Source organism: Melozone crissalis, unplaced genomic scaffold (genome assembly GCF_028551555.1).
Source record: "Melozone crissalis strain CALT ecotype California unplaced genomic scaffold, PUWL_Pcris_2 ptg000068l_1, whole genome shotgun sequence".
In the NCBI taxonomy this organism is placed as follows: domain Eukaryota; kingdom Metazoa; phylum Chordata; class Aves; order Passeriformes; family Passerellidae; genus Melozone; species Melozone crissalis.
In genome coordinates this window covers 4,878,719-4,904,231 of record NW_026535846.1, presented here as the reverse complement: position 1 = coordinate 4,904,231, position 25,513 = coordinate 4,878,719, and the positions used below count along the sequence as shown (strand labels likewise).

The 25,513-nt window shown below is 48.3% G+C and overlaps 1 protein-coding gene across 2 annotated transcripts in view; it reads right to left on the bottom strand.

Moving 5' to 3' along the window:
- LOC128945886 (vascular endothelial growth factor receptor kdr-like) overlaps positions 1-22,205 on the bottom strand; it is a 125,895-nt gene extending 103,690 nt beyond the window's left edge. For both annotated transcript variants that reach the window (XM_054289789.1, XM_054289790.1), the window contains exon 1: positions 21,587-22,205. In XM_054289789.1, coding sequence (XP_054145764.1) covers positions 21,587-21,644 — 58 coding nt within the window. In that variant the 5' untranslated portion in view covers positions 21,645-22,205. The remainder of the gene's footprint in view (positions 1-21,586) is intronic.
- Positions 22,206-25,513: the final 3,308 nt, after the last annotated feature.

Genomic DNA, 25,513 nt, shown 5'->3' with positions numbered 1-25,513 from the left:
ATACAGCCTTGATTTGCTGCACTCAGAATTCAGAGAACTAATCCCAGAAATGAAATCCAGATCTGAGACCCTGCAGAATAAACAAACAGCTTATCAAGCTAGAGCCAGCCTTTGCTGGGGTTCCTCTTTCAGAGTTCTGCTCCCTCTTGTCTTGGTTAAAACTTTAAAATTTTTGGTGCTGCACGTGAATTTTGGCCTGGCAGAGGTGACCTGTGGCTCTCAGGGGTTTCTGCATGTGCTGAAGGAACCAGCAGGTTCCTGGTGCCCCTTGCTGATCATGGGGGTGTTTGTGAGGTGTGGCAGGGCAGGAGGGGGAAGAACACCCTGCAGGCAGACAGAATTGCTAGAAAAGCACATAAAAATGGTTTGAATTTTCCCTGGGTGTGCCAGGAGGTTCCAGAGGTGCCTGGATCTGCATGGCCAGGCCAAGCCAAGCCCAGCCACTGGCACAGCCAACAACAAGCAACACTTGGAGCCACAGGAACACTCTTGGGTTCCAGCTGGAAAGGGAGCCTCAGCATTTTGTTGCACTCTTAAGCTATCAAAATGTTTATATCAATTGAAAACAGGCTCTTGGGGGAGAGTAAAAAAACAGGGATGAATTTTCAGGCTGAAACCTCAGCTGCCAAATTGTAAAACCCTTGGCTGGAAGGTCTCAGGGTAGAAAGGACTGCGCAGCATTAACTGCATAGCAGTGGCTCAAACAGGAGCCATCAGAATAAAGAGAGCCTTCAGGAAAATTGTGAGGCATTTCTTCTGGGCCCTAGAGCAAGGTCAAAGCATGGAAGCAGCTTTGGGAGGAGAAAAACACTGCTGGAGAGTAAAAAGAGCTGTGGATCAAGCCCCAATCCTGCAAAGCTTGTTCACAGGAGCTGCTGTGCTGACATGAACATCTGTGCAGAGGGAGAGCCCTCTGAGGCCAGGCAGAGGCAGCAGGGAGAGATCCTGACATGGGGAAATGGCTCTGAAATTAAGGGAAATTTCCCCTACAGAGGCACTGAAATTAAAGGAAGTTTCCCCCACAATGGCACTGAAATTAAGGGAAGTTTCCGTCACAGTGGCAATGAAATTAAGAAAAGTTTCCCTTGCAATGGCATTGGAATTAAGGGAAGTTTCCCTTGTAATGGCTCTGAAATTAAGGGACAGTTTGCTCCATTGTGGCACTGAAATTAAGGGATGTTTCCTCCACAATGACACTGAAATTAAGTGATGTTTCCCTCACAATGGCACCAAAATTAAGGAAAGTTTCCCTTACAATGGCACCAAAATTAAGGAAAGTTTCCCTTACAGTGGCAATGAAATTAAGGAAAGTTTCCCTTGCAATGGCACTGAAATTAAGGGATGTTTTCCCCACAATGGCACTGAAATTAAAGGAAGTTTCCCTCACAATGGCTCTGAAATTAAGGGATGTTTCATCCACAATGGCACTGAAGTTCAAGGACAATTTCCCCTGTGATGGAGCAGAAACTCTCCCCTGCTCACATCACCACAGGAGGAAGGACAGCAGATAAATTTTTGTATTCCATATTCAGCTGAGCTGTTTTAAAACTATGAGTCCCTTAACTCAGTATTAGACCTGTTTAGCTTCTTATAAATCTTTCTAAAAAGGGTTCTGTTTGTTCATTTTTCAGTGTTGTTTATCCTTTGGCCATGAAAATACAGTTTATCTGGTGAGATTTAATGGATTGTACCAGGATATCAGAAAAGCAGGAATTTGTGGTGATCCTGAAGTGGCAGAAGTGCCAATATTTGGGTGAGATTCCAGCCTGGTTCCCATCATTTCACTCCTGAGCAAGGACAGATTTTCCCCTGCCCTCCCCAAACTCCCACAGCAGTGACAGCCCTGAGTTAACAATGCTGAGCATGACCTGTTTACTGTTTGGAAATGAGTAATTCTCTGCATGATTCATCTCTCTCTGTCTTTGTTGTTCCTCAGAGCAGCCATAGAGGAATTTTAGCTGTGGTATTTGGTTCCTGCAGCCAACAGGGCAACTTTCTCTTTTCCCCGGTTTCCAGGAGAATGTGGGTGGTTGGTAAGGAGGCACAGAGAAAGAAGGAAAATTTGGCATTTTTCCTTGGAATTCTCCAGTTCTGAGCTTGATTAGAGCCCTCCTTGTGCTCTGTAAGGACTCCAACCCAGTTGACACACTCTCTCAAGCCAGTGAGATGCAGTGGGGGCAGAACACAGCCAGGTTTTCAACCTCTCCAGCCCTCCCTGGGGTTTTATTCACCAGTGGAACCAGATCCTCACAGCTCATCCAAACTGCATCTTGGGCTGCAAGCTGCAGTGTGACCTCACTGACATCCCCATTTTCCAGGTGGGATTCTCCACTCTGATCCTGTGCTGACACGAGGTCCCATTGTGGATGAAAGGGAAAATAATTCAGATATCTACACTCAAGCAGAAGGCAATGCAAAGCTCATGTAGGACCCTGCCCTTTACAAACTCCTGCAAAATGCTAATTTCTCTGTTCCACTGCTGATCCCTAAATGAATGTTTATTGTTGAAGACCTGAATGCTGAGGATTTGGAGAGCTGTAATGTGCAAATCTTTCCCTTTCTCATTAAGCCTGGCTGTAGCTGGGAGGTTTGGGATCTGCAGCCTCTGCTGACCCCCCCAGCCACAGGAATAGGGAGGAAAGGAAATCCAAATATAAAATCAGCTCAAAGTTCTTGTCTCCCTTAGCACAGGAGTTATGTTCCTCTCCTTCTGTCTTGACCAAACTCAGGGCACTTTGGTGAGCCCACCCTGCAAAGGATTAATCCAAAGTCGAATGTTTTTTGATTTAAAATGAGAAGAGGATAAAATCTGCAGCTCCAGCTCTTCTGTTTTCTGACAAAAATGCTGACCCCACTCCTGGCCATGACTCAGCACAGGACAGAAAGGAGCTCTCAGTCACAGAACCCTCGTTCAGGTTCCAGATCCCAGTGAGGCTCCTGGAGGAGCTCACAGCTGTGGGATCCCACCCTCAGTGCCCTCTCTGATCCTATTCCAGCCCGGGATGGACACTCAGAGTCCCACACATGCAGGGGGAGCTTTCAGAGAAGGCAGGAATGATACAGTCATCCCAAAGCAAACCCATTTCCCATAGATCCCACCTGTCTCCCACAAATCCAGGGAGAATGTGACAATGTTCACAGGGGTTCTTGGATGATGAAAGAGACAAGGATCTGACTCCATGTTTCAGAAGGCTGATTTATTATTTTATGATATATATTATATTAAAACTACACTAAAAGAATAGAAGAAAGGGTTCCATCAGAAGGCTAGCTAAGAATAGAAAAGAATGATAACAAAGGTTTGTGGCTTGGGCTCTGTGTCTAAGCCAGCTGACTGTGATTGGCCATTAATTACAAACAACTACATGAGACTACCTAATCACAGATGCACCTGTTGCATTCCACAGCAGCAGATAATCATTGTTTACATTTTGTTCCTGAGGCCTCCCAGGTTCTCAGGAGGAAAAATCTTAAGAAAAAGATTTTTCATAAAACATGTCTGCGACAGGAGAACACATCAGGTGCTGAGGTTAGAGGCTACTCCTTGGAGTTAAACCTGCTTTGCTGTGCCCTGAGCTGTTCATCCCAAAGCAGAGCCCAGCTGGCAGCACCCCAAACCCCTGGGAAGTTTTTGGGGGCAAAGCTTGGAGCAGGTGGATCCCCCCTGAGCCATTCCCAGGGATTCATTGTGCACATGCACCCAGCCCGTCTTTCTTCTCCTGAACTGCTTTCATCTCCCCTGGTTTGAAAGAACCCAGGGCTGGCCCCACCCTGCTGTCCAACTGCAGGGCTATTTACCACTTGGAGAGGAAATCCCATGTCACAACCCCTCGGAGCACAAGGAATAATGTCCGGAATTCCTTTATCTGTGACCAGGCCTGCCTCACAGGCTCTTTCCTGTCACTTAAGTGTACACAAAGATATTCTTTTCTTTTGTCAAGGCAAAGGGCCCAGATTTTAATGATGGCTTATTAAAAAAGAAAAGGCTTTGGCAAGACTCAAGAACAAACGTTCTCTGACTTTGGGACCTTTTGTTCCTCAAGGTGAAAAGTGACTATAAAGAATAAGGAAAATTGAGTCACTGGTCCTTGCCCTCCATAGTAAATTTGACCTCCACTGTTTTCACAGTGCCTAAAATTGGTGTCCTGGGCTAATCAGGGAAGTTAAAGTGATAAGCCTCTCTCCAGGGCTGCTCTGCAAGGTGATATTTTCTGAAGTGATCAAAACGACCCTTTGAGCACTGCAGATTTGCACCTTCAGCTCCAAGGTTCTGTCCATGCCTTCATGCCAAACTCTGCCTGGCTGAAGGGTGTGCTTATCCATTTGTGAGAGGGATGGAGAGAGAGGTGATGCTGGACACAATCCTGGGGCAGGGCTCCTTCCTGAGAGGATGGGGAGGAGTGGGATCCAGCACGTGCTGAAATGTCTGTCTGCACATGGATCCAGCATTCCCTGTGCATGGATCCAGCATTCCCTGCACATGGATCCAGCATTCCCTGTGCATGGATCCAGCCATTCCCCGTGCATGGATCCAGCCCTTCCCTGTGCATGGATCCAGCATTCCCTGCACATGGATCAGCCATTCCCTGCACATGGATCCAGCATTCCCTGTGCATGGATCCAGCATTCCCTGTGCATGGATCCAGCCATTCCCCGTGCATGGATCCAGCCCTTCCCTGTGCATGGATCCAGCATTCCCTGCACATGGATCAGCCATTCCCTGCACATGGATCCAGCATTCCCTGTGCATGGATCCAGAATTCCCTGCACATGGATCCAGCATTCCCTGCACATGGATCAGCCATTCCCTGTGCATGGATCCAGCCCTTCCCTGTGCATGGATCCAGAATTCCCTGTACATGGATCAGCCATTCCCTGTGCATGGATCCCTGTGCATGGATCCAGCATTCCCTGCACATGGATCTAGCCCTTCCCTGTGCATGGATCCAGCATTCCCTGTGCATGGATCAGCCATTCCCTGCACATGGATCCAGCATTCCCTGCACATGGATCCAGCATTCACTGTGCATGGATCCAGCCCTTCCCTGTGCATGGATCCCTGTGCATGGATCCAGCATTCCCTGTACATGGATCCAGCATTCCCTGTGCATGGATCCAGCATTCCCTGTACATGGATCCAGCCATTCCCTGTGCATGGATCCAGCATTCCCTGCACATGGATCCAGCCATTCCCTGTGCATGGATGAGCCATTCCCTGTGCATGGATCAGCCATTCTCTGCACATGGATCCAGCATTCCCTGCACATGGATCCAGCATTCACTGTGCATGGATCCAGCCATTCCCATTCTCTGCACATGGATCCAGCCCTTCCCTGCACATGGATCCAGCATTCCCTGCACCTGCCAGGCTCACACTTTGGAAAAGAGGATCAGAGACTCCCAGGAATGGCTGAGCCATGCTCCCAGAGCCCCTCTGTGCTGGCAGGACAGCTGGAATCCCTCAGGGATACCTGCCAGCATCCCAGGCCCTGCTGGGGCCATTCCCTCCTCCTGGCACAGAACAGTGCAGGGACCACCAGCCCCAGGCCAGAGGGGAGGGGAATCTCCAGCAGGAAAGCCCTGGGAGCAAGGAAGTCACAGCAGAATTACTGGCACCAGCGTTCTGAGGGAGGAGGGGGGAGCAGGCAGGGGAGGAATCTTGCCAGGAAAAGGACATTTGCATCAGATACTTGCAGCAATAAAATATCAGAGAAATGTTCTGAATGCTGGCAGCCCTGCCCTGCTTTGCCCCATCACTCTCCAAAATCCTTCTCTAAAAAGAGGTAATCCTTCAGCGTGGAACCCCTGATGCACAAAGGAGTGCAAGCACCAACAGCGACCACAGAGCAGCCCCAGGTGATCCCTGGCACCCTCCTGGCACTCTGGGGATGGCAGGAGGCTGCAGCCTTGTTGCAGGACAAATAACTCAGCAGCTGGAGTCTGCTGGCTCTTTATTGCTGTTCCTGCAGCACTCAGGCAGTGCCAGATGTGCTGTCCCTGACTCATGTGCATTGTGTTTGATGTCTCCCACCAGAACCAGCCTTGGGCTGCATCCAGGCTGCTTTTAGCAGAGATAAATATTTGGGTGAGCCTGTGACTGGCAGGAACCTGTCCCTCCCTCAGCATCCTCCCCAGCTGAGGAGCAGGCAGCAGCTCAGGCAGGCACAGATGCTTTGTGCACAGGAGGAACAGCCTGTGCTCTCCCTGAGCTGGTGCCACTGAGACGAAGCTCCCAAGGAGGGATTTTGGCAGGACGGACCTTGCAGGGGCTGGGAGCTGAGTGTTCTCCCAGGGCTGTGTCTGTGTGCTGGAGCACAGCAGCAATTACAGCTGCTCTTACCTGTGTGCTGACAGGCACTGCAAACACCTCCCACCCTGCCTGCAGGGCATCAATCCCCTGCTCCCCGGCCTCCTGCAGGGCTGGGTAATGTGGAATAACCTGAACTCGGAGGCCTGGCAGCTGTAAGCCTTGATTTGCCTTTGCATCATGGGGCACAAAGAGTGTGTGGAGCAGCAAGGACCCGTGGTCAGGCAGGGCGTGGAAGGCTGGATCCATGGGTTCTCCTTGCTTTTGGACAAGCTCACTGATTTCTTTCTCCACTTCCTGAGAGACCCACAGTCCCTGGACAGACCCACAGGCCCTGGCTTGGCTGCAGGGTGTGCTGAGCAGGGCTCTGTACTGTGCTGGGGTGTCCCAGTCCCACAGCCCTGTCCTGCCCACCTGGGCCAGGTGGATTAGGATTTCTGCCAGGGCTGGCTCAGCAATCCCAACCCACCTGTGAGAATCCAATTCATGCAAATCAAGGTGGATTAGTCCCTTCCATTTCCTGCTCTGTCACTTTGCAGTTGGTGGCAGTGATTTAAGGCCACTTTACTCAGAATTTGGGCTTTTCCCCCCAGCTTTATTTGCCTGACCTTGGTGTTCCAGTCTGCTGAACGAGGAGATGAAGCCATGTGTGACAAACCAGCCAGGCTGGTGTTTGCTAGGATGGGTCACAGATTTTCCTGCCCTTTGTCAAAGGGATCCCAGCAGGGACAATGGCAGAGCTGTCCCAGGAGGAGACACCCTCCTGTGCAGACATTTCTCTGCAAATTGCCATAAATTCACTGTTTTTTGGAGAGCTGGGACTGCTGTGCCACACAAGGAGCTCTCAGTGTCACTCTGACAGCCCAATCCTGATTTTGGGTGCGCATCCCACAGGGAGCTCACAAACTGACAGTGCTGAGATCATTCCTAAAGGCAGGCAAGCATCAAAAACTCAGCCTCAAATCCCCAAATTTGGGGCAGGGAGGTCAGAAACATCTCCCTGTTTTCTATCCTGCCTGGTATCTGCTTTTGAACCAGGTCACAAGAGATTGTTATTCCCAGCAGAGTGGGGCTGTGTTGAAATGTGGAATTTTTCAGGAATTTTTCATTAACATTGGCTCTGGTAGATAAAATACTGGCCATGCCAAAGACAACATGCTTGGGAATATGCTGCTCTTGAGCACAGAGATATTGTCCCTCAGCACTGCAGCCCACCCAGCACATGGATTGCCCCAGTGGCAAAGACAATAACAGCCATGGAAGCTGATAATGCCCAGGAATTTTGCTTTTCCTGTGTATTTCCATCTTCATTAAAAGGCCAGGGTGGCATATTCCAGTGAACACTCATTTTTGGTATTCCCTTTTCAGAGAGAGAAATTGCTTGGTAGGAGATGAAGCAGTTGCAGTTCTATCAATGGGTGCATAAAAAAAGGATCGACTTTGGGATTCTGCATGAATTTGATTATTTTCACATGGAAAGAGAAAAGAGACAGAACATTGGTCATGCATAAGCAAAGCTGAAGGGGTGCTGAGGGTTCAGGAGCTTTGCTGGGCTGGTTTCACAGGCTTTGCTGCAGGGTGGGTGAGGAGTTCTGACAATCATTGTGGATAAACGCCATCCATCCCTGTGGATAAACCCAAACCCATCCTAATCCTGCCCTGCCCCTCCTCAGAGCCCAGCTCCAGCACTGACCCCTCCTGGCCTCCCTTTGTCCCGTCCTCCCAGGATATTTCAGACCTACTGGACACAGAAATGTGTTCTTAAAGTAAATACCTAAAGTTCTGCTGCTTGGGAAAAACAAAACACATCCAAGGAGGAACAATGTCTCTTTTTTTCTTTCTTCCCACCCTTCCTCACGACAAAATATTAACAAATATTGATATAAGCACTAAAGCTTTGATACTGTGCTTTGAGAGGATCTGTAAATGGGTGTCTTGTTTGTATCTGTGTCTTATTATTCATCTTTTGTTTTCTGCATGGCCATGTCCACCCTCTGAGGGTGCAAATCCAAATGTTGGGCCCAAAAATGAGCTGGGGCTAAAGGTACTCAGGGCTTAGCTGTGGGTTTGGGTAGGTGCAGCTTTTGTAGGGAGACATCCATGGTTGAAAGGAGGGTGTCAAAATGGCAATAGTAGTAGTAGTAGTAGTAGTAGTAGTAGTAGTAGTAGTAGTAATAATAATAATAATAATAATAATAATAGTAATAAATAATAATTTTGTAGGGAAACATCCATGGTTGAGACAGTACCAAAATGGCAGTAGTAGTAGTAGTACTACTACTACTACTACTACTACTACTCTACTACTACTACTACTAATAATAATAATAAACAGACTGCAAGGGGTAAAGAGGACCTCAGGCTGGGTTCTGAGCCCTGGCTGGATGCTGCTCAGCTGAAATTTTCTATTTCTCCCCAAAAGAGTTCAGATTCCAGAACAAGTGAGCTTCTAGAAAGGGGATTTCTCCTTTGGATTCTCACCTCCAAAAACCCAATATTCCCTAGAGCAGTGTGGTGCCTGTAATCACCTTATTTCAACTGCTGAAAGCAGCAAGGGGCTGTTTGAGGGCTCCAAGGAGGAGGGGAAGCTCCTGCTGAGCTCCTGCCCAGCCCAGGTGCTCTCCAGGCTCATTGAGGAGCTCTCCAAGAGGCACCTCCAGCATGGGAGGATGAGAACAAACCCTCAGCCTGGAATCCTCTCACTCTGAGAGCCTGTCCGTGAGGGAATCCATCAGAGCAGGGCTGGGAATCAGCTTTGCAAACTCCTCCATGCCAGAAGAAGGAAAACCAAAATGTTTCTTGGGATGTGTTTGCAGCTGGAGTGGCTCTGCAGCAGTGCAGGTGTGGGTGTGGGTGCTGTGGATATTTCACCATTCAGGTGTGGGTGCGGGTGCTGTGGATATTTCACCATTCAGGTGTGGGTGTTGTGGATATTTCACCATTCAGGAGGCTGAGGGAGACTCCACAGCAGAAGAAATTCCAGAAGAAAATGCAGCTTTGCAAGGCAGGGATTTCTGCCAGTCCAGGCCAAGCCCAGCCAGTCCCCAGTCCTGATCCCCAGAGCCTGAAAAGCCTCCCTGTCCCTGCAGCTTCTGGTGGGTTTTTCTCTGGTGGTGGGAGTGAAAGATGAAGCTGTCACAGATATCTTTTTATGAAAATCCTTTCTTAGGATTTTTTTCTTCCTGAGAAGCTGAGAGGCCTCAGGAACAAAATGTAAACAATGGTTATCTGCTGCTGTGGAATGGAATAGGTGGATCTGTGATTGGCCCATCTTGGATGTTTACAATTAATGGCCAATCCCAGCCCAGTTAGCTTGGACTCTGTCTGAGACACAGACCTTTGTTATTCTTTTCCTTTCTATTCTTAGCTTAGCTAGCCTTCTGAGATGAAACTTTTCCTTCTATTCTTTAGTATAGTTATAATGTAATATATATCATAAAATAATAAATCAGCCTTCTGCAACATGGAGTCAGATCCTCGTCTCTTCCCTCATCCTGAAAACCCCTGTGAACATGGTCACGTGAAGCAAATCTCCTGCAGCTCCTGAGCCGCTTTTTCTGTTCCAGACATTGATCACTCCATCCCTCCAGGGAGGAAGGGAAGGACCAACCTCCTGATTTACACTGATTTACAGCAGGGCAGAGGCACAAAGGCAGGAAAAACCTGTGCTGCAGGGAGGAATGCAAGGCCAAAATGCGCTGGAGACTGAGGGGGCACCTGCAAACTCCAGTGCAGGGCCTGAGCAAAGCACTCACAGTGCAGGGAGGGCTGGAATCACCCCAGGGTTTCCTTGCAGAGATTCTGGGTGCCCCTCATCCCACCCTGCTGCAGCCCCAGGTGTTTGCCAAGGGGCAGGGACAGAGCTGAGGCACTCCAACCTCACCTGAGCTCCCTGGAGCACAACCCCAGCACAGAGCCGAACCACAGACCTGGCCTGCTCCCTCTGCTCCCAGTGCTCCCAGTGCAGAGCATCCTCAGTGCTCCTCACAGCTGCCCAAAGCATTTCTGCACCAGGCCTCTGCCTCTCCCTCCAAGAAGTGCTTGGACAAAGCCCTCAGGCACAGGCTGGGATTGGTGGGGTGTCCTGGGCAGGGACAGGAGCTGCACTGGGTGATCCATGTGGGTCCCTTCCAACCCAGGATATGCTGTGGTTCTGTGGTTCTGTGACTGATTCTGTGATTCTGTGACTCTAATCCTGTGACTCTGTGGTTTTGTGATTCTGCAGTTCTGTGATTCTGTGACTGTGATTCTCTGATTCTGTGATCAGTTCTGTCCTTTTGTGATGTCTGCAGTTCTGTGATTCTGTGACTGTAATTCTGTGACTCTGTAATTCTGTGATTCTGTGACTGGTTCTGTGATTCTGCCATTCTGCAGTTCTGTGACTCTGTGATTCTGCAATTCCGTGATTCTGTGACTGTGATTCTGCAGTTCTGTAATTCTGTGATTCTGCAGTTCTGTAATTCTGCAGTTCTGTGATTCTGTGATTTTGCAGCTCTGTGATTCTGCAGTTCTGTGATTCTGTGACTCTGTAATTCTGCAGTTCTGTGATTTTGCAGCTCTGTGATTCTGCAGTTCTGTGGTTCTGTGATTCTCTGACTGTGTGTTCTGTGGTTCAGAGGGGCTGCCTGTCACCCAGAATGTCTAACGAGGCAGCAGCTCAAGGCAGAGGAAGACATCAACCCAACTGATGCTGAATTTGTGCTCCTGAGAATGCAGAGGAAGTGCAGCCCCAATGAGCTGTGCAAGCACAGAAAGTTAATGTATGCTCGTTTGTATATCTGCCCATTGTCCAGGGGAACTCTCCACTTCCTCTGGGGATCAATAATGAATAGACCTATAAGGGAATGTTGTGGTGGCAGCAATTTCTCTTTTCCTACCATTTAACTCAGAACAATATGGAACCAAAACAACAAGGCAGCCTTTCAAAGGCTGGCAGCACAATGCACCCTATAGGACACCAACCATTAAACTGAAGAGCACGAGGGGGACCTTTGCCCTGTGGATGCTGAGAATTCCTCTCAGTTCCTTTATCCTGAGAATTCCTTTATCATCCCCAGTGCAGAAGATCAGAGTTTGAGATACTCTCCTCACATCCCACCACGCCCAAGAGTCACTGCTGTGCTTTCACTACCAGCAGATGGCAAGGGCACAACTGAGATAAGCAAAAGAATTTAAAACAGGAAAGATGACTGAATAGGGCTGCTCTGGGCTCTCCTCTCTCTCTTTAAGTCTGGATAGTTTAGCTGTGAATTGAAGGAGGCTTCTGGTGACACCAGATGCATTGGTCAACCTGGAATGAAAGAATTAGCAGCCCAAAGAAAAGGCTCTGCAAGGCTGATTCAGGTGATTCAGGTATTTATCCTGAACCACACAGTGATGCCATCAATGATATATCAATATTATCTGTCATTGCTATTCCAGGGATGCAAAATGAAAGAGTTCACACTCTATCACAAACATCCAGACCCTGCAAACAGCAATCCCAGAGTCACTGCACAAAGGCTTTGGTGTTTGCCTCGTGCAGAGTCTGCAGTGCTGGACCCTGGATTACAGATTTCACTTGGCACAGGTAGGCAGAGAGGGAGAAGCTCAAAGTTGCATTGCTCAGTGCCAGAGCACAAATCCAGGTAGTATTTCAAAGCCTACATTAATTTTAAAGTACAAAGATATTGCAGAGTGGAAGGGCAAATGGCCTTGAACAGCAGCTGTGCCAGCAATCCTCCATGGAAATCAAAACCAGCTCAGCTTCAGCTTCTCCACTAATCTCACTCTGAGCACAGAATTTTCATCTCTACTGCCCTGATTTTCTCCTGAGTGCTGGACAGGTTTGGCAAATGAAAAGTGAGATTTATACCCAGACAAAACTCCTGTCCTCTTCTTTTGTCCTTCTGCCAGAAACCCACCAGAAAACCAAAGAGAAGTTAAAGGAAATTGGGCACATATTGCTGGGATGGGAGAAGGAAAACCTTTCTCTAGGGAGCATCAGCCTGTGCTTGTAGACCTGTGGGATGTCGTGGTGCCTGTCTGGGGAGCCTGCCCTGGCTGATATTGTGCTCCAGCTCTGACACCCACACAGAACATTAGGAAATAAGGCTGGTGGTTTATTTTTAATAGCAATATAACCACCATGGTTGTGCACAAAGTTCCAGAGAGAGCAACCTCAGTTACAAGTTATGCCTTGTGAAGGCTGACCTAGAACAGAGGCTGGGCAGAGCTAAAGAATAAAGTAGGGATGGATTAAAAGGATCTCCTCCATGGGTGCACCTTGGGCAGCACAAGAGCCCAGCCAGGGCTGCACCCAAGATGAACCAAAATGGTCACAAAATGGTCATGGGCTCTCTTATCAGTTCTGCTCCATTTTCATATTGGAGTTCATTGTCCCATTCCAGCTTTAGCCCATGCAGTCCCACCCTGCTTGTTTTTCTCTCTCAGCCCATGGTGTCTGTGCTCTTGGGCCTGAGATTTGGATCATTTGTCCTTGGTGCCCAGCTGGAGCAGGAATTGTTTTGTCTCCCTGCTCTGTGCAGAGCTCACCATCCCCTCATATGAAGCCCAGACCCACACACTAAAGCAGCACAGAATGTGAAAAATAGAAAAGTTCAAACCTGAGGTATCACTAGAAGAAGGCATCATGACTTTATGACTTATCAAATTAAATTAATAATGGTATTTCACCAAGTGAGTCTGAGTATTACTTTTCAAATACAAAGTAGACAACAGTAAAAAAGGCAAAATGGCTGATTTATACCAGAGATCAGAATAGATAAAAAAGATCAGAACAATCCCATAGGAATATTAAGAGAAATCAGCCTTGTAAGCAATGGCAGAATTCCTGATGGAGCTGTTTGGAGCTGGATGGGGGAACCTTTGACAAGCCCTGCTCAGCAGCTCCTGTTTTCCGGAATTCCCCTTCCCAGGGAGTCCCTCCATCCCAGTAATGTCCCAGCTGGGTCTTTCCTTTCACCCTGCACTTCTTCCATCAGAGCAGGGCTGCTCTTGCCCAAGCTGACCCAGAGAACTGAGCTCTTGTCTGTTTGCCTGCTTGGGAAAGCCAGGGGAAAACATTCCAATTGTGAGAACACCACAGCCATTCCAAAGCTGCAAACCCATCACTCTGCAGCCTTGGCTTATCTCCTTGCTGATGGGGCAGGGGATGAAGCAATAAAACTGCTCACAGAATCCTCAGTGCCTTCGTGGTAGCACCTGGCCTTGCCTTCCCAGAGGTGCCATGATCCTTGGAAAAGGGTGGGATGAGCTGGGACAAACCCAAAATGAGATGGGCCAAGAGCAGGGAGCTGCCAGGCTCTGCCACACTCTGCTCCCTTCATGCTGACACAGGATTTTAGGGATTCATCCTCTCTCTGGGAATTCCTATTGAGCCAAACCCTCCTGCTCTGCCCTTACCCCACAGAAAATCTGCCCAGACCAAAGGGAAGTTGTTTAAAGCATGGGAATCTCCATGACCTGTTCAGCCAAAATAAATGTGAGGAATAGCAGGAAGGGTTCCTGTGCTGCCTCACACAACTGGGGGCTGCTGCAGGCTCAGGCACACTCTGTTTTTCCTTCACCACTGGAAAAGAAGCAGCTTATTTTGCTTTCTCACAGTGAAGCAAATCAAGACTTTTCCAGAAAGATCAGTAAGATCTCTACCTTTATAAAACATGCAGTGAGGGAGCAGCCTTCAGTCTGCCTTTTTCCCCCTCAGATTCCACCACAAAAATGTGTAAACAGCCAGAAGAAAATCAATGTTCTGAGCCATACAATGGACAATTCAAAGACAGGCTATTGTCTTCAGCCAAGCACAGCCTTAAACCTGTGTGAGCAAGAGGCAAATCTTGTCCCGAGTGTGTAAACATGAAAATAACTCAGACATGATCCATTTCCAGAGAAAAAATGTGGCAGGCCAAAAGGTTACCTGATTCTCTCTGCTTTACACTGTGTAACAGCTTAAATTGTGTTTTAAAGGTCCTCGGGCTGACATCATTGTTTACATTGACTTGAATCATTCTTTAATTGTAACAAACCCCTTCCAAGCAGGCTCAGCGCTGCTGTGTCATGCAGAGAGAGAGAGGTGACACCACTGCCTGCCTCATCCTCATCCAGACAGAGCTGGGAAAGAGATTTTGTGTCAAAAAGAGCTGGGGAAGGAGATCTTGGGTCAGAAACAGAGCTGGGAATAGAGATCTTGGGTCAGAAAGAGCTGGGGAAAGCATTTCTCCCCACACCTGTGTTCTGCATTATTCTTCCTCCTGATACTCTCAGGAGTATCAGGAGAAAGAATAATGCAGAAGGGTGAGGAATCAAAGCAGTGGAAGCTCAGAAATCCTTCCCCTTCTGTCTGTAAATGATCATTGACTGAGCAGTGAGGAGCAGTGGGTGCCCTTCCCCAGGGGAGGGGATGTCCCAGTGACCCAGTGGGCACCTGTGGCATTTATTATCCTGCAAGGAAAGGCAGGGACACCTGGAACTCTGCAGCAGGAGCTGCCCAGAGCTTCACTTCCCTCCTTCCAGCACCTCCCTGCTCCACAGGGCTCTGGGCAAGCTCCCCCAGGCTCTCCCTGCTCCTGGGATCAGGATTGCCCTCACCAAGGGCTTCCAAGTGCTGCTGTGGGGTGTGTGTGGTGGCTCCTGGGGGAGCTGCTCCTGCCAGCTGCATCAGGGAGAGGAGAACAGAGGGGAAAATCACATTTACAGCTCTTGGGGATCTCTCTGTAGGAGGTGTGTGCACATTAAAGGTCTAAAACGCCGACCCCTGTCCTAAAATCAGGGAAATGCAGGCTCAGGATGATCCCCATTGCTGCAGAGCCCTTTACAGAAGCTGTGAGGGCATTGAGGAGAAGATTCTGGGCAGAATCCCACACTCCCATCCCCACTGCAGCTTCTGGGCACTGGGAGGAAATTGCTTTGAGTCCTGAATGAGTTTATTCAGCCCTGATTTCAGCTAATGAGCTCTGCACGAGGAGCAAACAGGATGAACAGCTCCCAGCTCAGCTGTTTGTGTGTGTGTGTGTGGGGTGCCCCTGTGAGCAATCCCCTTTTCCTCAGGGCTGTGGGGGAATGGCAAAAGCAGCCCCGTGGTGGTTCCTGCTTTTCCTGCAAGCTGACCCCGCTGTATCCGTGAGGAAGAATTCCAGGTGAGCAATTCCTGAGCTGGGGGCTCTAAGGAAGCAAACATTTTGGCTGAGGTGCTTTGGAGTCGTGGTGATTTTGTAAAAATGGAACAGGTAATGACAGGGTCAGGCTTCCTTGACCCTCAAATCAAGAACAATCCCAGCAGGGCTGCAAACTCCCCTCTCCACTTCCTTGGCAATCACGTTCCCACAGTTCAGAAAAACACAGGAAGATCTAAGGAAACCTATGTGGAAATGAAGAAGACAAAGGCAAGTGATCTGAAAATAGAAGGCTGGTCCATATATTTCCTTTACATTCTGGGCCTCACTTTGGGTTTTGGCTGAATTTTGAAACTTTGAGGGCCACGTGCTTGTGCTGTTCCCTGCAGGGCACAAAGGAAAAGTGACTTTTTCAGAGTTCCAGCATTTGCAGGGTTAGATGAGGTTCTTTCCTTGTTACTCAGTCAAACTCAGTGCTAAATCTTTCCTGCTTAGAGCCAGAACAAAAGCCCTAGTCACGCACACCTCATATTTGAGATGTGACCCCTCCTGCTTTTCCAGGTACTGGGGGGACTTGCAAAAATGATTTCTTGTAAAAATTCAGTGCAGCAGGAACACAAAGAGCTGGCAGAAAACAAGAGATTGAACTGCAGGACTCAAGCAGTCCCACTTTGTTTTGTTCAGAAATTTCTGCTCCAGGAAGAATTGTAAAGGCAAAATTCATTTTGGGACAGAGGAGAGAGACTGTGCAGAGCCCTGGTGTGGAAGGGCTGGGAAATTCCTCTTGGCTTCTCCTAATGTAAAAATTCGAGGAATCCTGAGCCCTGAGGGGAATTTAGGAGACATCCAGGAAAGGGGGGAGAGCAGGAGAGGGATGTAGGATGTAGTGGGGACAAAAAGAATGTGCTGCAAAGTCAGACTAATCCAGGGGCTTGGGGACAGGGTATTGGACTGTGACTCATGAGGATTTCCACAGACTCACTCACTGTCCATAATAAAACAGTTCCTGGAGTGCTCCCTGTCCAGCAGAGAGCAGAGCTGTGTCCCAGTGTTGGTAAGGGACACAAGTCAGCAGTGGCACAGGGCAGCAGCTCAGTGCCAGGGAGCAATCTCCACAAAATGGGCACCATCAGTTTTGCCCCTCACAGCCTCAGGGGATCAGGCTGATCCGGATCCTTCCTCCTCCCCACTGGAGGAAGCAGTTCCTGGCTGAGCCTCTGAGGTCCTGCAGAAACCTTGGTTCCTGTGGTTTGTGCTGATCCTGCCATGCTCCTGATGAGTGCCAGCTCTGCTCCCTGGACAAGCCTTCTATCAAATGCCATTTCCAGATAAAAACCTTGACTGGTGGATTTGGCAGCTTCTACTCTTTTCTCTGTGGCCTTAAAATGAAAAATTAACGAGGTGCCTAATGGGGAACTCAGTTCTCTATTACTCACATCTCACCCAGCTTTTTTTGGGCAGCCAAGTGTCCTGGGGGCTGTGGCTGAGGACACTTGGAGGGGAATGTCCTGGTGGGCACTCAGAGCCCTCGTGTCCTGCCAGCCATCAGAGCTGCTTTCTGAAGGAAAGCACCTGCACACATTTATTTCAATCCTAGCTGTTGTTTAGATACTCCAACATCCCTTCATTATTTTCACTCCTAATTCCCATTCCAGTGCCATCAGGCCGGTTTGGAGGAAAAGTGGATCAGAGGAATTCCAGAGTGAGCAGGTGAAGCTCAGAGGGGCTGAGCTCCAGGGTGCTCCTCGTGCTCACTCTGAAAATCCAACACTGTCCTCTTGGAAACTCCTGGGTACCTTTAAAAAATGGTCTCTGGAAGGACCAGATGTGAATCATCCCTCAATAGATATGGGACAGACCAGGTTTGCACCCTCCTCCAAACTGCACTGCTGATCTGGGAGAGACCCCCAAAAAGCTCAGATCACCTTGCCCTGCTGTACCTGAGGAATCTCCTGTGGGACTTGGAAACCTTTTGCTTGTGTGAATAAACTTATTTACAATATAAATATTAATAATAATAATAACTATAATAACATATTCTATAACATATTTAATATATTATATATTATATAATATATAATATATATTATATATTATATAGTCTATTTTCTGTTATATATTCTATTATATATCATAATATATATAACAACAATATATATAATATATAATAATATAATATATAATAATATAATATAATATACATATAATTATATATAATAATATGTAATATATTGTCTATTATACATTATATATAATAAATTATATATTATATATTATATATTGCTATTCTATTATATTATGAACAACATAAGTATTCAGCCCAACCTGAGATATTAATTCAAATTGTATATATAATTTGAATTATATATATATAATATATATATGAATTATATATATATATATATATATATATATATATATATATATAATATAAATTCAAATGCAGTAGATTGAGCTCTCACTTTGTACAAATAATTTATCATAAAATGAACAATCCAGGGAATGGGTGAAAGGGCAGAGATGACCCAAACAGACCCTATTGCTCTTACACAGAGCAGAACAATGCCCACAGATAAATATTTTGTACAAGTTTTAAAGAAAATGCTGCAAGTTCTTACAGCAGAAACCTTCAGCAAACAATCTGGTTCATTTTCTCAGTGTTCTTTTGGGTACAATACTGTTTTTTAGAAGTTCAGGGAGTATTCAGAAATACTTGACATTTTTTTCCTTGCCTTAAATGGCTGAATTGGTATAAGGAGATTTCCAGTTGGTTTCGAATGTGGCAGCTTCAGCAGGAGGCTCATATACCACCAGCCTAAAAAAAGGCTCCTCTGCTTTTTATAACATTTTCCCACAGTAAAGCAAATGTTTGGGAATAACACCAGTTAGGACACACATTTTTTGGGAAAACAACCCCCCAGTGCCTCTGCCCTGGCACAGCCACACTGATCCTGCTGCACTCTGTGACCATCCTGGCTGGAAAACCAGGAGGAATCCGAGCTCCCGGAGCTTTTATCTCCTGATCCATGGCTTAATTGAAATCTCTGTGTTAACAAGCTTCATAGCCCAGCCAGTATAATCAATTTGTAGAAGACATGGCAAAATTAAACAACAACAAAAAAATCAATTTCAAGTGTGCTTCATTTCAAAGCCATCGGGCAGGACCTGATTTTTATTCTTCAATCTTTAATAATTTCCAGTGTTAAATCACTGAAATGGCTGAGTTTATTCCAATACCCAAAAAATGCCTCGGATTGCTCAGATATTAAAACCTTCTGGTGATCATGTCACTGGGTAAAAGACACCGAATTCTTCATGCACAATTTAAGGTGCAAGAATTTCTTTGCAGATTGTTTTTGCCAGGGCTGGTTATGCACCACCCCACTCCACAGCTCAGAGCTGTGCCAGCTGTTGGCACCTGCACCATCATTAAATCAGTGGTCAGTTCTGAGCAGCAGGACCCCAACCAGAGCTCTGAGGAGCTGAGAAGAAGCCAAGCAATGAGCAAAAGGAAAGCGGAAATTTAATGATACTCAGGGAACTAAAGGAGGCGATTTAAAGGTGTATTTAGAGCTGTATTTTAGAATAAGGTGGGAAATCACTGGGATGATGCTTGTATGGTCTCTTTCCCCTGCTGAAAGCAACAAATCAGTCAGGAATTCCCCAAAGGAGACCTGGATAAATGTAGTGGCCAGCATTTCATCATTTTCATTGCTGGGGATGAACGGGGAGGGAAAAGTGGCTGAGGAGTCAATGCCTTGGTGCAGAGCAGCTTTGACACTTGTAGGGCTTTCCTTCTCTCTGCATTGCTGTGGAATTGTTTGGGTTGGAATCAGAGTCAGCCTCCTCAGCACAGCCCTGCCTAACTTTGGCCACAGAGATCCCAGGGAAGGTTTAACTACACTGAGGGGCAAATCCAGGCTTGGGGAGGTGGAGCAGAGCTGCACTGAGCCCAGGAGCCCTGAGGGCAAGGTGGTGAGGAGCTGGCTCCCCAGTAACACCAGTGCCATCCCCAATCCTCAGCCCTCCTGGCCCTGTCCCCCCTGGCTTCCAGCCCAGTGAGGGCACCCAGAGGCTGTGCTGGTGTTTTATCTGTTCCTAAAGATGAGCCAAGCTCCTGACATGCACAGGGCTGCTCCAGGTCCCTCAGCACCCTGCACCTCTGGGCACAGGGGTGTTCCTGCCTCCCTCCCTCTGCCACAGGACTCTGCCTTCTCATGGCCTCCTCTGTGCCTGGCACTGATGGCAGAAGGAATCTGGACCAAATTCCAAGGTTATTGGGCAGAAATGGAAAGGAACCTGGTGAGGAAGGACCTGAACAGCCCTGAAATGTGGGCAGCATCTCCAACCAGGATTTCCCCCTGGACTCCCTGTGCTCCACTTCACCCTGAGCCTCAGGAACACTTGGGTACACCATGTTTTCTCCCATCTCCCAATCCCTCTTTATTGTCCCTCTCTGATCCACCAAATCCTGTGGTGATTTATGCCTCTGAAATCCACACTGGGTTTTCCAGCCTGTGCAGAGGTTGGAACCCTCAAAGCAGGCAGCTGCTGCTGCTGCACGTGTCAGCCAGCTGGAGACAGCTCAGGAACCCTCCCAGGGCTGCCCCAGGTGCTGCCCAAGGTGTGGGCACTGCTGGCAGACCTGGCACAGGACACATTCCCTGGGGACACCTCGCAACCTGAGCATTCCTGCTCCTTGCCACCTGCCAGGTTTGCTGCTTCAGCTTTTCCTGGACAAGCCCTTTGGAGCACAACCTCAGGCTCAGTTATTTATTCTGCAGGTACCTGTGGGGAAGATGTGAGATTCCCCAGGGTTTGTGCCTGCCAATCAGTCTCTTTCTGCAGAAGGAATACATTAAATCCCTGAACGAATCCAAGAAAATCAAGGACAGTGATGCTCCACAGTGTTTCCAGAAGCTACCCACTTAACTATGAAAATATAATACGCTGAAGAACAACAGCCTCGTGCTGTGCAATATATCCACTACCCAAAAAAATGAAAAAGTCCTTTCTGTCAGAAAGGAATTCCCCAATAAACAAGAGCCCATCTCCCTTACACAATTTGCAGCGTCATGAATGAATAGCTCAGTAATCCAGCAAAATCCTCATGCTTAATGAGATAATGAAAAGTCACACGGCAGATGGAAAAGCTCTCCCAAATCTCATTAACCTGCCTCTTGGCTTTTCTGATAGCAGCAAAAATTTGGAATAAATTTGGGGGGAAAGGGAGTTTCCTGCAAAGGAAAATGAGTTTTGGAGAGCAGGGGATCTAACCTGGCACCTGGGCTGAGGAGGGGAAGGTGGTGAAGAAGCACCACGTGTGCAAAAATTGAAATATCAGAGAACCAATATTCAAAAACTGAAATGTCAAAGAATCAATATTCAAAAAAATGAAATATCAAAGAACCAATGTTCAAAAATTGAAATATCAAAGAATCAGAACTGGAATGTCAGAGGGAATGCCCGTCAGAGATGTCTGTGCCCATGAACTCCAGGACAGCGGGACAGCCCAGGTGCTCCCAGACAGCTCCTCCTTTGAAAGCCTCAGCTCTGCCTCGAGTGATCAAACACCAGCAGGAACCCTCCCACCGAGGGAAAAAAGCCACAAATCGGTGAACACTCACAAGTCGCTATTTCTAATCAAGCGGCCAAACCTCGAGGGGGAACACCCATTACATCTGACCTTGGTGTGCGACACCTTCAAGGAGGCTTCGTTATTTGACCTCTATTTCCAAAGATCAGATTTAAGGGAGGTGTGAACCCCGCGGCACTGGGGACAGAGCGGTGACACCTGCCCGCTCTGGGGCTCTCAGCCGGGTGACACAAAGCGGAAGAGCACAAAAAGCGGGGAAAAGCTCAATAAAGCATCACGGAGCGCTGCCCCCGGGGATGGCACCAAGGGGAACACCCATTAAAACCTGACGTTTGTGTGCGACACCTTCAAGAAAGTTAAGTTTTTTACCTCTATTTCCTGATTTAACAGAGGTGTGAACCCCGCGGCATTGGGGACAGAGCGGTGACACCTGCCCGCTGTCACCGGGGCTCTCAGTTTGGTGACACCTCCGGGAGGAGCACAGAAAGAGAGGAAAGCACAATAAAGCATCACGGAGCGCTGCCCCCGGGGATGGCACCGCTCGGGCCCCCTGCCCGCAGCCCCGGCTCTTACCGTGCAGCAGCAGCAGCCCCTGCAGGGCACACACGGCCAGCAGGGCCCGGGGCAGCATCCCGGGGCCGGTCCCGAGGCAGCCGAGCCCGATGGAGGAGTTTTCCTTCCTTCGCTGCGAGGAGTTCGGGGAAGGCACGGGCAGGACGAGGCGCGCAGGGTTTCCCACTTGTTGATCGCAGTTAAATCGTTCTTGCCATTCACCGCTTCATCCTGGGGCTGCGGGCTGTGTTCGCCTTCCCTTCTTCTTCCCGAGGTTCTGGGTTTTTTCCTTCACCCCCTTATTCCTTCTTTTCCCCCGTTTCTCCAATCCCGGCGGTGTCCGGGGGGAACCTCAGGAGCCTCCCGGCTGGCGCAGAGGGGTGAGAAAAGCAAAGCAAAAACACCACAAAAAGTTTGGCAAAAAACTTTTCCCGCACTCGCTGCTGCTGGCGGCGGAGCTTGGATAAATAAGGTGGCAGAGGCTGCTGCGAGCCGGGCTCCGCAGGGAGGTGCAGGTGCCGATGGAAGGACAGACGGCCCGGCTGGACAGGGGCCCGGCTGGCTCTACCTGCCCGGGGGCACCTGCCCGGGGCGGCGGGGCCGGGGCATGGCCGGCTCGGGCTCTGCTGTCCCCCTCCCCTCGCCGAGCCTTTCGCAGGGAAGTTTGATGCGAGCCCGAGATTCTTTATAGGGACAGGAAAAAAAAAAAAAAAAAAAAAAAAAGGAGGAAGGAGAGACGTCACCAGCCGAGGCGAGGGGACTTCACTCTCTCTCTCTCTCCCTCCCTGTCATTTCACAGAGCTCCTGGGTTTCCTGCTGAGATGGGGCAGAGAAGGGAATTCCGGCTGCTTGCCGGCACCGCCCGGCCCTGCAAAGCCGGAGCTCGGGGGATCAGATGGCACCGCCGTCCCCCAGGGCACAGAGGTGGCATGGCCCGGCCACGGAGCCCTCAGGCTGTGGGACACCGGGGAGGCGACAGACACAACCCGAGGATGGGCTGTGTCCTGCAGACACCACCTGAGCATGGGCTGTCCCCTTCAGACACCACCTGAGGATGGGCTGTGTCCTTTAGACACCACCTGAGCATGGGCTGTGTCCCACAGACACCACCTGAGCATGGGCTATGTCCTGCAGAAAGTACCTGAGGATGGGCTCTCTCCTTTACACACCACCTGAGGACGGGCTGTGTCCCACAGACACCCCCTGAGCATGGGCTGTGACCCACAGACCTGAGGACAGGCTGTGTCCTGCAGGAGCTGCTCCCTGGGCCCCTTCACCCCGTGTTCAGCAGTTTGGGCTCTTGGTGCTGCTCCCCGTGCCCTGCTGGGATGGAGAACATCCACCCTCCCTTGCTCTTGGGGCACAGAGAAAATCCCAGGTTTGCATCCCCGGTGTTTCAGGGAATCCCAGTGATGTTATCTGTATTACCTGATCCCTCACGGGTTCCTCACCTGGGCATTGTCTCCAGCTCCACCCACACATCCAGGCTCCAGCTGCCCTGTGCCTTTGCCCTCTCCATGCCAGGCAGGGTTTCAGCAAGGATGGGCACTCCAGCCATGGGGATGTTCCTCCTTTTCCCTCCACCCTGGAAATCAGGCAGGGTTTCAGCAGGGATGGGCACTCCAGCCACAGGGATGTCCCTCCTTTCCCCCCCACCCTGGAAATCACTGCCCAGTCCTGCTCAGGGCTGCTCCTCCAGCCACAGCCTCAGCTCCGAGTGTCACAAACCCTCAGGAGATGTCCCAGGACATGCAAGGGACAATTCTGGAAGTGCAGCCAGCACTCAGGTGCCCAGGAGGGAGCTCTTCTGTGCTGTCTCAGTGCACATATCAGATGTGTGGCTTGTAATGTAAAAACACTGATAATGAGAGAGTGCTGGAAGCTCCACAGCTGCCCCGACAGATTGTCCTTCCCAATAATCCCAAATAATCCAAATAATCCCAAAAGTCCCAATAACCCCAACAATCCAAATAATCCAAATAGTCCAAATAATCTCAATAGTCCAAATAATCTCAATAATCCAAATAACCCCAACAATCCAAATAATCCCAATAGTCCTAATAATCCAAATAACCCCAACAATCCCAATAATCCCAATAATCCCAACAGTCCCAATAACCCTGACAATCCAAATAATCCCAATAGTCCCAATAACCCAATCAATCCAAATAATCCAAATAATCCCAATAGTCCCAATAACCCCAACAATCCCAATAATCCAAATAACCCCAATAGTCCCAATAACCCCAACAATCCTAATAATACCAATAGTCCAAATAATCTCAATAATCCAAATAACCCCAACAATCCCAATAATCCCAATAGCCCCAATAACCCCAACAATCCCAAAAATCCAAATAACCCCAATAGTCCCAATAACCCCAACAATCCAAATAATCCCAATAGTCCCAATAACCCCAACAATCCCAATAGTCCCAACAATCCCAATAATCCCAATAGCCCCAATAACCCCAACAATCCCAATAGTCCCAACAATCCCAATAATCCCAATAGTCCCAATAACCTCAACAATCCCAATAACCCAAATAATCCAAATCCCATCAGGTGAGCCCCTGGGGTCACTGGTGTTGCAGGACCTGCAGAGCCTCACAGGAGAGCACTGCCAGTCCCTGGGGCTCAGAGATGGGGTTGGTTTGCATTTTTTTGTTCCTCTTGCTCAGTTTGTTTGCAAAAGCAAAGCCAGAGCCAGCAGGTGCACCAGACTGTTACAGGATGGAGATCAGGGGTTGGTGACAGGGCCTTTTCACACCTCAGTTTAATCCAAAATCTAAATCCTTAATGGCCGTAACAGCTCTGAGCTCTTCACTGCCATGCACTGGAGCAAAGGGAGACACAGGTTTGGTTCTGTGAGTTACAATCCCAAAGGCAAATGGGCACTGCAGAAAGTCAGGATTGGCACCTGGTGTAGAAATGTTCCAAATTCAACAAGAAATTGAACCCAGGCCTCAGATATTTCCAGGTTTATGAACAAGAAGCCTCATTTCTCATGCACAGTGTTAAATCATGAATGCTTTCCTCAACATGATCTTAATATAAATGCCCAGATCCTTGTCAAGATGAAAAATTGTATTTTCTATGCCTAAAATTAAATTTTAGGATGTACAACTTTCCTCAGATATGGGTTACAGTAAAGGAATCCTAAATAACTATGGATAATGGTAAAGACCGATCCCATAGGAACTTAACTGGAGAATCAAAACTCTAACATAATTATAGGACGGAAGTTTATTTGTAATTTATGGGGAAGTGTTTAAAAATGCATTAGAGGTTACTTACCAGCTGGTAATAAATTGTGTTGTATTTGTGTAATGCCCCAGATAATCTTTTATCTGTTGATAAATGTAATTGATCTTTTAATTGAGATTAAATGCCTCTAGTGTGTTGTTTCACAAGGAATTCAGTATTAGAACCTGGTCAAGCAGTCCTGAGTTTATAATATATTTTTATACTTTATTTTCCCCTCATAATGTGCAAAATTAAAGTTATAAGAAGGACACAATTTGTTCCTGAGCACCTTCCAGTGCCTGGAGCAACCTGTTAGAGCTTTTCCAAAGGAAAGCAGACTTCCCTGGCACAGCAGCCTGTTCTGCTCACACAGATGGGAAAAGCCATTTGCTAACTGGGCTAGAACTCCTCATAATCACCCAGCTCATTTTCCATGACAGATATTCCATCCCAGGAGCTCAGAGCTCTTCACCAATATTAACAAACACAAGCCTTGCCACGCTCAGGGGAGCAGAAGCAGGGCTAGGAAAGGTCATTTCCCTTCCTCATGAGGCGCTTGGATCTTTGCAAGGCACCCAGCAGCTGCAGCAGTGTGACCACAACTAAATAATAATAAAAATAAAAAAACATGGGGGAGTGCAGGTTGCTGTGTCTGTGTCCCAGGCCACTGGGGTGGGAATTCCTGCAGGAGTTTGGATGGAA